Below are 12,000 nucleotides of genomic sequence, written 5' to 3'. Positions count from 1 at the left end.
GCAGAGACAGGACACCTGACCCAAACTGGCCAAAGGGCTATTCCATACCACAGCACGTCATGCTCAGTATATAAACTGGGGGGAGTTACCTGGAAGGCCCAGATCGCTGCTCGGGTCGGGCTGGGTGTCAGTTGGTGGGTGGTGAGCAATTGTATCCTCTCCCCTTGTTATTTACCTTATCATTATTATCATTGGTGGTAGCAATAGTGGTTTTGTGTTATACCTTAGTTACTGGACTGCTCTTATCTCAACCCATGGGAGTTACATTCTTTTGATTCTCCTCCCCATCCCTCTGGGAGCAGGGGGAGGAAGAAGGAGGGGAGTGAGCGAGCGGCTGTGTGGTTCTGAGTTACTGGCTGGGCTTAAACCACAACAAGTTAATAACCTAGTTAAAAGGAGGAGATAGAGAGTCCTGTCCTTCGAATTTATTGAAAAGCACAACTGTGCTGGCTGATTTACTACACATCTCTATTCTGTAACATTGTTTAAGAATGATACATAGAAATGAGTACCTGAATCAGTGAATGAAACAAAGATAGTAATATGAAGTAATTTTTCTAGATGCTGAATGTAATAAGGAAATCAAAACTGTAAAATCTGAATAAAAACCAAATTGCTAAATGATGTGAAATACATAATTAGATTAAATAGAAGTAAAATTATGCACACTTTCACCTTTCTCCAGAGCAGCCCCTAGAGATTGTTCTTCCTCTGATACCGGTTTTTCTTGCATTTCTCTTCTGTAAGTAAAAGATTATTCTTCTTAAGACTTACATAAATACTGCTGAAACAAGTTGCAGATACATTAAATGTAAAGATGTGGAAAAATACTGTTGGGAACTGAAATATAATTTGGGTTGTACAAAATAAAAATCAAATATATTTTATAATCTAGAATGTTATTGTCTTATTACATCAAAAGGCTGGAGTAATGAAAAGCATTTAGCAAGAGAATCTCCAGCCACCATCTTTACTGATCTAAATGAGATATTGCTCAAAATTGACACATATTGGCTTAGTTCCTGTACATCACAACTAATCTTTGTGTACTATTTTACTACATTTATGTTGGTAAATGCACTGATAAGTTTAACACAAAGTAAGGCTGGAATTTTCTTGTTCTCATTTTATATGTCCAGATATTTGGAATATTTTACCTTTCTTCTTCTATATTTTTCTTTTCTAATGCTTCATCTGTTAGTCTTTTCAAAATCTTAGGATTAATTTCATCCCTATTTGCTGAGTATGTTCTGCTTATTATACAGACTCCTGCAATACAAATATACAACAGTATTGAGTTTTATGCATCTGTATAAAACTAAAGTTATTTGAGTTAGGAAAATTATTTAATAAATGATAGACAACTTTCTAAAGCCAATAAAATGCATATATACCACTTAAACAGTATTATACTATTGCTTTCTAAGGTTTTAGAGCTTTGATTTTAATTTCAAGCACCTAATAAGCTGAGTCTAGGATATGGGAAGGTTATGATGAAGGCTATAAGGACAGACAGCACTTAAAGGATTTATCTTATATTTCTGAATATCAAGCATTACTCTGGCATATATTTTGTTTGTATGTATATGAAGAAAACTATGAAGAAACAAATGAAAAACATTAAAATAAAAATACGAAGAATGTACATACAGTGTGTGCTTGCAGCCCAGAAAGCCAACTGTATACTGGGCTATATCAAAAGAAATGTGACCAGCAGGTCAGAGGAGGTGATCCTGCCCCTCTACTCTGCTCTTGTGAGACCTCACTTGGAGTATTGTGTACAGTTCTGGTGTCTTCAACATAAGAAGGACATGGAGCTGTTGGAGCCAGTCCAGAGGAGGGCCATAAGGATGACAAGGCTGCTGGAGCACCTCCCGTATGAAGACAGGCTGAGAAAGTCGGGGCTGTTCAGCCTGGAGACAAGAAGGCTGCGTGGAGACCTCATAGAAGCCTTCTAGTATCTGAAGGAGGCCTACAGGATGCTGGAGAGCGGCTCTTCATCAGGTACTATAGTAATAAGGCAAGAGGTAATGGGCTTAGACTTTAACAGGAGAAGGTCAGGTTAGATATATGGAAGAAGTTCTTTACAGTGAGGGTGGTGAGGCACTGGAACAGGTTGCCCGAAGAAGTTGTGAATGCTCCATCCCTGGCAGTGTTCAAGGCCAGGTTGGACAGAGTCTTGGGTGACATGGTTTAGTGCGAGGTGTCCCTGTCCATGGCAGGAGGGTTGAAACTAGATGATCTTAAGGTCCTTTCCAACCCTTACTATTCTATGACTCTATACTACTTCAGCTGATTGACAGAAATTAAGAATATGCTGTTCTTACTAGGAACTCTACTGACTTACTTACTTTGGCAAATAGATTTATGATACATGGCTGTGTGGCAGAAATCCATTTCCCTCAGTGGAGTTATGCAAGTTTGGACTAGTTCAGGGAATAACTTACAAAGTCGTGACTCAAAATGCTGTGAAAATGTAAACCTCACAACATTATTATTTAAGTGACAGAAATTAATGGGAATCAAATAAAAAGTTAGCACAATTACCCAAATTAAAACAGAGAGAAACAAACAAAACCCTAAACCCAAAATGAAACAAAATAGATACTTCAAGGAAGTATCCGTAAGCAAAAAGCTATAGTATAAGCCAAACCTTACAGCAGACATTAAGATCTTATCTCTTTCACCTCACTTTCTCCATATTTGTTCCTTCCATATCTCATGTGATCACTATCACCAAGTAACATAAAATGTATGTTTATCTAAATTTGAACTGTGAGAAATATGTTACCAAACTGCTAGCAACATTGGTGTTGATTTTGAAGCAGATGATAATTTTGTGTGAATGGTTTATATTTTAAACCAATACTTTCAATTGAATGTATTTTTGAAAAATGCAGGGTGAGTGAAGGGAATTTTTTTTTTTTTAAAGTAGTTTGTAAACTCATCTTTAGATAACTCTGTCTTGGTATTCTTCTGGGGAAAAAAACCAAAAGAAAAAGGTTTTGAGAGTTTCCAGTGGCTTTGCCTGGTGGCCCAGGGATGCACTCTTTGTGTTTTCTTACAGTATTACAAAAAGTAGCAATGCTAAAGAGCATTAGTTTTGTTAATTATTCAGAGTCCAAAAGACACAGAGCTGAAGTGAAACAGCTTTAATTACAGAATTATAATATGCAGAACTTCCAGAAGTATCACAATTACTGTTCTATAACTAACGTCTTTTTTTTTAACTTGGGTACCAGCACATGTGTTTCTCACTCAAACGATTCAATATTATTTCATCTGATGAAGGATTTCAGTAGGAATTGATCAAATTGAGCAAGGGATCAGAAGAGTGGATAATAAATTAGCAAGGTCCTAAGTGGCTGAGCTGAGAATCTATGCTACTGGTATTAACCAGAAATAAGATACCTTGCTAATGGAGCAGGTTTGCAGTAACTCAGCTGATTATGGTTGAAAGAACAATGTTCTTGCAATTTCCTGTTTTAATGCAACTGGAAGTCTGTTAAGAAAATCTCTATGCCACTATTATATTTTACTTAGATTTGTTGTAATAGGCTACAAATTGTATAACTCGTATTCAGTTTGCACATGACTTGTTTCAAGCTGAGACAGTCAAAATATATGCTTTATCATTTAAAGTATATTAATTCATTTCCTGCCACCAGTGAATGAAACTTTGAAGCAAAAAAAGTTGTCATTGATCCACGTGAAACCTGAAACAGCTCCAGGGATAAAATTAGGGTATAGACTCATTATCATCACAAATATATTAAAAATGGGAATAATGGATTTCCTTCCAAGTCTAAAATATACATAGGGCCAAATGGGTTGTAATTCATGAAGCAATCTTTTTTTGCTATGTGATATAAAGACTAAAACAGTGTTAGTTCAAACAGAGGTATCATTGGGGTTGTGAGCACAAAATTTAAGTTTCATGAAGGACCTCTCTAGCTTGTAGGAATGCTTATGCTCTCAAGATTCTTCCATCTATCAGACTAGAGAAACAGGTGATTGCATGGAAGAGATGGCTACCAAGGGTATAAAATAGATTATCTGATTAGAACAAGTAATTGAGAGCTGGGTTTTGAGAACTAGTGGGAATGGCAGAAAGGTGTACATTGCAGGAAGGAAGAACATAGTTTGAAAGCTCTTGAGAGGTCTTCATTTGAAAGCCTCTGCTATGGACTCTCAACTTCTTCCCTTCATGAAACTAAAAATCCAGCAATTACTATTGATCAGCTTTCAACTTGGTTCCCATGAAGAATTATCTATTTCCAAAGTGTGTTATCTAGAATAAAGCCTTTCAGGGATGAGGAGACAACTTCTTTCATTCAATTAATTCACTATTTTTTTTAAATTGTGAGAAGGGAACAGAAATTTAACGTAACTCTGAAAGCATCTCTCCCACCTCAGTCCTCTCCCTGCAGAGAAGGCTAGAGCTTGACTCCTGCTGTTTGTTATTTAGTACACTCATATTAATATTACATTACTGCATGAGAACTGCATGAATAAAGTGCTTTTTGTGGTTATAAGAAAGGGCAATGCGCTGTGTCCCAGAAACTAGGTTCATGAACATTTCAATATACTTGAAATGTCTGGGAAGCAAAGATGAGGCATGGAAATGCAGTTTGTCCTCAAGTGCTTTCTGAAAGTATCTGAGATGAGATCTTCAATGATAGAAGCAGCAAATACGATTTTCTGTCAAACACTCGGTCTAGAACTTTCCCATAGAAATGTTGAGTTTGTATTTAGTCTGTGTAAGAGCTCCAGCCACACTGGAAGAATTTAAATTAAGATGTTTAAAGTGTTACAAAATTTTACAAGGCTATGTGACTAAGTCCAGGTACTATAGCTGAGTTGTGAGGATCATTAGCTGACCAGATGACATGCTTTTGAAAAGTTGGTTTGGTTTTGGTTTTGTTTTAATGAGAAATCTGTTCTGAGTAAACAGTGTAACCTTGATTTGCTCAGGTTGATTTTTATATTCAGGGACAAGGATTTGAAAAGCTCTCTGGACTGATTCTAATAATCGGGCAGTAACTGAGCTTTCTTGAACTAAGTATGAGTAGACCTATCATTCCTTTCCTGAAGGCAAGTGTCTACTACTGAAAGAGCTTTTGATAATGGACTTGGTTGAACAGGTAATGATCAAACATTGCCAAAGGGCAATGAAACTTGTGGTGTGGTATGAATCAAGCAGGCAAAACCCAGTAAGACATGATTTGGAAGGCAAAACTTCTAACAGTTTTTCATGCCCACTACCAACCTTTCTTCCTGCTTGAAATAAAAAATCCTCTCCTCTAATTTCATAGGTACTAAGCTGTTGTATCAATCTGGCTAGAAAGTTGCTTGACTTTTTTTGACCTCATGATGGGGAACAGGATTCACATGCATACAGACATTTCTCCCTCTCTTTTCTCTCAAGCAGAGAAAATTCATATCAATAACCTGATATTGTAAGTGGAGAAACCAGTGTGGAGGCAGGGAAATTTGACTGAGAGACACATCGCAAGCTGCTGGCCAGCCAGCCACAAAATACAGAAGTCTGAAACTGCAAGAGTCTAGTGGTATTTACTGCTGATTGTAAGAAGGAGGAAATTGTAAATAGGGCTATAAATAGGAGGAATTTCCAGTGTAATTCCCTTAATCCAAATTGGGAGAAATTTGGTGTACCCTTGTTGATTCACTGGATTCTTCTTTCTCTAGACACCTGAAATTTTATAAATAGGACAAAACTACTAGTTTTTCTTATAAGTGTGCTTTATATACAGTTATAGACACAGAAAAAGAAGAAAAGATCAAGTTTCATTAGTGTGCATTTACTAACCGGTTTTTTTTGTATCCTTCAGACAGACAACAGTGTCAGGTACAAGTCCTTTTCCTGATAAAGCTGACCAGTGATCTACTGACAGAGGGTAGTTATCCACTACCCATCCTCCTTTTTCTGGAGCACCAGGAAACCTGTCTTTGTTATTCTTGATAAGCTGTTATAAAATGTCAGGTCAGTAACATAAAAAGACTAAGATAGTCTCTGAGCTGTTGAAAAAGACTGCACAATACAAAATGATTTTCTAAACGTCATGATTTTTCCCTATTGTCATTTCAGGTCAATAAAAAGTAAGACATTTATAACTTTGTATGTCTGAATGAAATAAAAACATTTTAAACAAAAAGAGATTCATATGCCAGTGATTTTTTAAGGTTGCCTGTAAAGAATTTAGATTCCACTTATCAGTAGTTACACAGCAGTGAACAAATTTTAAACTATTCAAGATTCTTGAATAAACATTCATATAAAATTCTTTTCAAACACTTGTATCTGGCACTGAGCTCTTTAATAATGACTATTAAGAGTATAAGAATAGGGCAACCATACAGTGATACTTCCCTCAGATAATTCTCCCAAGCTTTAACAATTTGTAGCCCAGGTACTTTGCACAACAGAAATAATTTGTGTGTGTATATATATATGTAAGTCCTCAACAGATTTGTCTTTCATGATCTTGCTCAATCTCTCCTTAATCGTGTGTAAGCTTTCAGACTATGTGATATAAACAAAACTGATTGTTCCAATGGAAAAATTAAGAACATATATTGATAATGTATAAGCTGTTACAGGTTGCTTTTAGAAAACAAGTGCTTTGCCATGTAGTGCTTGTAGTTTTACCTCTGCAATAGCTCTCTCCAGTACTTCAGCATATATTTCAGGTGGCAGTGTAACTTCGGAGACTGATGCACTTCTTGTGGCTTCTACCATCGCTTGAACTTCCGGGTGGTCAGCAGTTATCTCTGCCATTCCTAACAATACAGATTTTTTTAAAGTTAAAAATTCACAAAATTCTGAAATACTTATTTCTTCTGGTCAGGAATATAACCGCATGACATGGACATTGAGTCCTTAGCACCAACTCCTTCAACTTCCTGACCTACTCTGACAATAGACAGAAACCCTGCAGACTTCAGTGGAGTTTCACAGCCTCACCGTTTAGGGCCCAACTAGACTTGGGAGCACTCAGTGCAGTCAGGAAGCCATTTAACAAATTAAAATGGTATATCGCCTTTTGCATAATTTTTAGTGATTCTCTGTAATTCTCTCAAAAGGCAGAATTTACTAGGTAATTAACTAAATAATTTCATTAGGAATAGGAAATACTTTCGGGGATGCTTATCTCTAGATCTAGATTCAAGCTTCCAAAACCATTTAATTTCCCCTTCTGAAGCTTTCCTCCTTTGTGTGACAATTTACATTCTTCATCTGTTTGTAGCTGTTTTGCAATAATATCACTTGAGCTCGTCAAGGTTATTAATTAGGATAAAGTTCTTATTAATTCTAATATGATTTCACATACTATCCTGAATAGTATTTACATAGCCAGGAATCTGGAACATGACACTGTTTAATTATTTTTATTTTGGTGTGATAGTTCACCACTATTCTTACTGCAATGCCAACATTTTTTGTATCACTGTCAACTTCTATGTTTTGCAGCACCAAAGGAATATACCGACTTCTTGTTAGATATGTATCTACACATGAGTAAGTCAAATATGGTGATTCCTTGCTAGCTGAATAAGGCAAAATGGCTTGACCGTCCATTTGAACCACAGGTAGAGCTAACTGGAAAGGCAATTGCAATTCAATGGAAAATTTTCATTTCAAAATAAATAATTTTGAAAAAAACCCACCAACCAAACCCACTAACTTTTCTGAAAAAAGAACACCTCAATTTTGTTTAAAATATATAAAAAGAGTATGTTATTTTCACCTTTTCAAAATATTTTCTGAATTCATCAAGCTGCAAAAACCTGGGCAGCTTATGAAGTGTAGATGTGACCAGAGCTGGAGAGTCTTGTGAATATGCCATCTGAGACAGCATACTTGGAAGGCTGCTGCAAAGTGGAAAATCTGTAGACTGTGGGTTCACATCAGGCTAGCTGACAAGGTGCTTTCTTGAAGAAAATTTCAATTTTGCAGAGATTTAACTTTTTAGAAAGTCATTCAAATGGAAAGTTTTAAACCAGTATCAGTCACAACCAATTTCTTCTTTCAAAAAGAGCTCAGAAAACTCTTTCTCACATTCTTGTGGCCTTCAACTTCTGAGGATTTATATATAATATCAAAAATAGTGAATTTTACTCAGCTGTCCCCTTCACTGCATGTATGTTTAGTTCATATTTCATGCACAACAACCGTAACAACTTCTGTAATAATTTCTAAGTAAGTCGAAGTGACAGCAATTGCTTCAGTTTAATAACCTAAAGCAAATAAGATAGCTTCAAAGACCATGGAACATCTTATTCACCTAATTCTGTTGACTGTTCTTCCATCCTGTTTTTCACTGCTGTTATAGCCTTTTCTATTGTATCCCTTCGCACTTGCTCCAAGTTTTCTTCTCTTGCTTTTTCCAGATGGGGTTGAATGAGTTTGGCCACATCAAGAACCTAGTGAAATTATTTGAAAAAATAAAAATATCACAGAAGAGAAATGTAGCATCAGATACAACTTCTATACAATGAAATGAATTGGAAAAGCTGTGCAAATTTCAGAACAAAATACATATAATCCAAGTGTGGGGATTTTTTTGTGGAAAAAATAGTTTCTAATTTGCATTTACATTTAATTATCTTACGATACAGAAGTTATTCATGATATTCTCATGCTAAGACAAATAACTGACACAAATATTTGTCTTACACAGAGGGAAAATAAGAATATTTTTGAAATCTAGCTACTTTTATATAAATGAATTTCACAAAAATACTGTTTCCTCTATAATCCATATGTTTGCAATGTATATGTTAATAACACAACAAAAATAAGAATGGGCTTAACTGTTTTCCAAGCCTCAGCTGATACCCTTGTTACATAATACATTTATAAACCTACCTTTCCTTTGTATTTGCGTGCAATTAGGTTACAAATAGTTGTTCTTCCGGAGAATGGAGGACCAAATACTAATACTTTACAAGGAGGAAGTGGCATTGGTGGTAACAAGTAAGGCCGTGGATTCGACATAAATGCTTTTAATGCCGCTGGGGATGACAATATGTACATTTTATCTAGAAAACTTAAAACAGAAGAGAAGCTAACAGATATAGGCAGTTATCTTATAAAATAGAAATAAAAATAAAAAGAGACAAATTCCACTAACCTGACAGCTAAGTCTGGATTTCCCATTACAATATCACCTTTCTTTAGAGCCACAGGACATGCTTTCCCCCACCTGCTTCTACGCCATCGATACCTGCGTGCTATTAGTTGGTAAGATGACAGAACCCGGAAAAGTTCATCCTGTTTATTAAAACAGCAAGAACAGCATATGTAATTTTTGTCCGAAGCTGCATGCCTCGTTCTTAGCCTTTTTTGAAATATTTTGTTGGAAAACAAGCAAACCTGAATAGAAAACCACGCTTTTTAGTATATTTTTAAAAAAATCACATAGATCAGAATTATGGGACAATTTTAAGGAGAAACTATTTAGTTTTTCAAGGTTATTTAATGAAAATAGTACCTAAAATAGTTCCTCTAGGCTTCATTTAGTATTTTCAGAATTTTAAAATGATAAAAAGAGGTACAAATCAGCCACTTATTGAAGATGACAGAAAATGGCCAAGATTTCTTTTAAATGGGATGAAGAATGAACTACGGTCTATGGCAGGGGGGAATAGCAAGGTCAAAATATCTCTTTTAGGCATTTAGAAATGTCATGTGATAGGAGTAAGTTTAATAGACCTTTACAGAATGTGAATAGTGACTGAATCCTAAAATTTATGGTGACTCTAAATTATTCGGAATAGTACAGACAGATGCTGGCTGTGAAGAACTGCAAAAGGCCCTCCAGAATCTAGGAATCCAGGCATGAAAATCACAGGTTTACACAGAAAATGATGAGTTATCATTTACTGTCACTACTCAGGAATAGATCTTGGAATTGTAATACATACCTCCATGAAAGCATTTGGTCAATGCCCAAAAGAACTCAGAAAACCAACCTGAATGTTAGGAATGTTTAGCAAAGGGAGAAGATAATGGTTTAATTTTTGAATTGTATAAATCCTGCCCTCACCTTTACTGCTATGTGCATTGTGCTACCCGCATGTCAAAAAGAATACAGTAGAATAGGACAAGTTTAAAAAAAAGATAATATGACTGATCAATCACACAAAAATATTTTCATGTAAGAATGAATAAGATTAAGTAGACTGGAACTCTTTGGTCCAGGAACAAAACAGCTACATAAGAACAGACAGAAATCTGAAATGATGAGTTATTACAGGGCAGATACAGAGAACAAAACTATTTACTGGCTTTTGCATATCAACAACTAGAGGATGCTGAGCTAAAAGGTGGCAGGGTCAACACAAAGGGAAGCAATTCTGTATATAATGTCCAGTTAAGCTGCAGAACTCCTTGCCCCAAATATTGTGGATGCTAAAATTTACACACAGATTAACAAACACACAGACTTACTAACTAATAAATACAGATGACCTCTGACACATAAAGTCCTTCACTTGTGAATTTTGTCAGGTACCGAGAAAACAGAAAAGTGAGGGAGGGGTGTTTCTCTGAAAATGTATAGTGGGGTCTCCCAGTTACAGTACCATTTATATATTCAGAGTTTTGTTTAAGAAATAGGAAAGATGACTGCAAGTGAATATAGCTGAAGACATTTTGCAAAGACCTCAGTTTTTTATTTTTATTTGGAAGGGACACAAATTATGATTGTCAGGATTCAGCAAAATTCAGCACTAACTAGTCATGTTTCTAATTAATTACATGTTGCTAAATTTGTGTTAGCATGCTGTTTCTAATTCAGGAAAAGAGTAAGCAGGAGTCAACTGCTGAGATTGTTATCTTTTGGCTAAAGTTTCTTTATTTTCTTGGAAGGAAATAATTCTTCCTCTAAAACAAACATTTTGTTCAAAATCTTACTACAATAATCTAACTTTTTTTTTTTTAAATGGCAGACTATTTTCTTTTCATACTCTTTAAGTGGATTTCAGCCCCAGAATTAGCTTAAATTCACATTTCTGGAAAATCAAGGCTCAAAAAATGCCCTTCTTGCATAGTAAAACAAACTGGTTGCTGTGAAATGAAGATGTTGCAATATAAGCTTACAGCAGAAAAGAAAAAAAAAAAATTTTTATAGTTATTACAGTCAATCACATTTTAGAAAAGCACACTTACATTTTCCAGTCCCTCCAGCGTTTCTTCTTGATCACTTTGAAGTCTGGTTATAGGAGCTCCCATTTGAACACCCAGAGATTGAAGTCGAACTGCCACTGACTGAAAAGAAAACAACTCTTGACTTAGTCCCGACCAAAACTGCTTTTGTCATCCAAAATGACCACCAAAGTATTTTTAAAATTGTAACTTATCATCTATATAATGGCTACATAGACACTAAGGCCCAGTTTCTAGCTTGGAGTCATGCTAGTTATTGAGCTGAGTTTTAACAAGCTATTTGGTAGATACAGGCTGTGCAAAACGCTGAATCACACACAGCCTTTATGCCTCCTAATTATGCTGTGAATCCCAAGCCTTCTAAAGGAATAGGCTGTGAAGGGTTCTTTTCCACACAGCACTGGAAGCATTCAGATGAGCTTCAATCAGAAAAGGAGGAAAGTCTCTTTAGGAGATCAGATTATGCACATTTGGAAGTAATACAACTTTGGGTTATTTATTTAAAAAGATACTTAAACCAGATGTCTAAGAATCAGATGATATTAAATTTAATTGAAGTATTTCCTGAATGTAATCTTGTTTGAATGCAAGTATTCTTAAAATAAAAAGCAAATTTTGCCATGTTTAGACTAGTCTTATAATAGGTCTTTGCCTTACTTACAGGTAAAATGGTTGGAATCATTACACAACCTGATTGCCTTCAGCCTAGATTTTCTGTTGTCACATTCACAAACAGATCATAAATGAGGAAATTTTCTGTTCCAACTCTACAGAATTAGTGTGGGGCTTGGGTTTTCTTTTTCAGTTTT

The 12,000-nt window shown here is 35.6% G+C and overlaps 1 protein-coding gene across 8 annotated transcripts in view; it reads right to left on the bottom strand.

Annotated features, from left to right (window-relative positions):
* The window catches only part of AK9 (adenylate kinase 9), a 71,940-nt gene that overhangs the window by 42,392 nt on the left and 17,548 nt on the right, over positions 1-12,000 (bottom strand). For 2 of the 8 annotated variants that reach the window (XM_030490193.1, XM_030490196.1), the window contains exons 10-17: positions 11,195-11,293; positions 9,156-9,295; positions 8,891-9,071; positions 8,307-8,445; positions 6,671-6,801; positions 5,831-5,987; positions 1,158-1,269; positions 670-740 (exon numbers count right to left, since the gene is read on the bottom strand). In XM_030490193.1, the coding sequence (XP_030346053.1) occupies positions 670-740; positions 1,158-1,269; positions 5,831-5,987; positions 6,671-6,801; positions 8,307-8,445; positions 8,891-9,071; positions 9,156-9,295; positions 11,195-11,293 (1,030 nt within the window). Of the gene's footprint in view, positions 1-669; positions 785-1,157; positions 1,270-5,830; positions 5,988-6,670; positions 6,802-8,306; positions 8,446-8,890; positions 9,072-9,155; positions 9,296-11,194; positions 11,294-12,000 lie in introns of all 8 variants that reach the window. The other 6 variants (XR_003991948.1, XM_030490194.1, XM_030490197.1 and 3 more) reach the window with 6 other exon arrangements.

The sequence above is a fragment of the Strigops habroptila genome, chromosome 6 (genome assembly GCF_004027225.2).
Source record: "Strigops habroptila isolate Jane chromosome 6, bStrHab1.2.pri, whole genome shotgun sequence".
Lineage (NCBI taxonomy): Eukaryota > Metazoa > Chordata > Aves > Psittaciformes > Psittacidae > Strigops > Strigops habroptila.
This window is presented reverse-complemented; position numbering and strand designations above follow the sequence as displayed.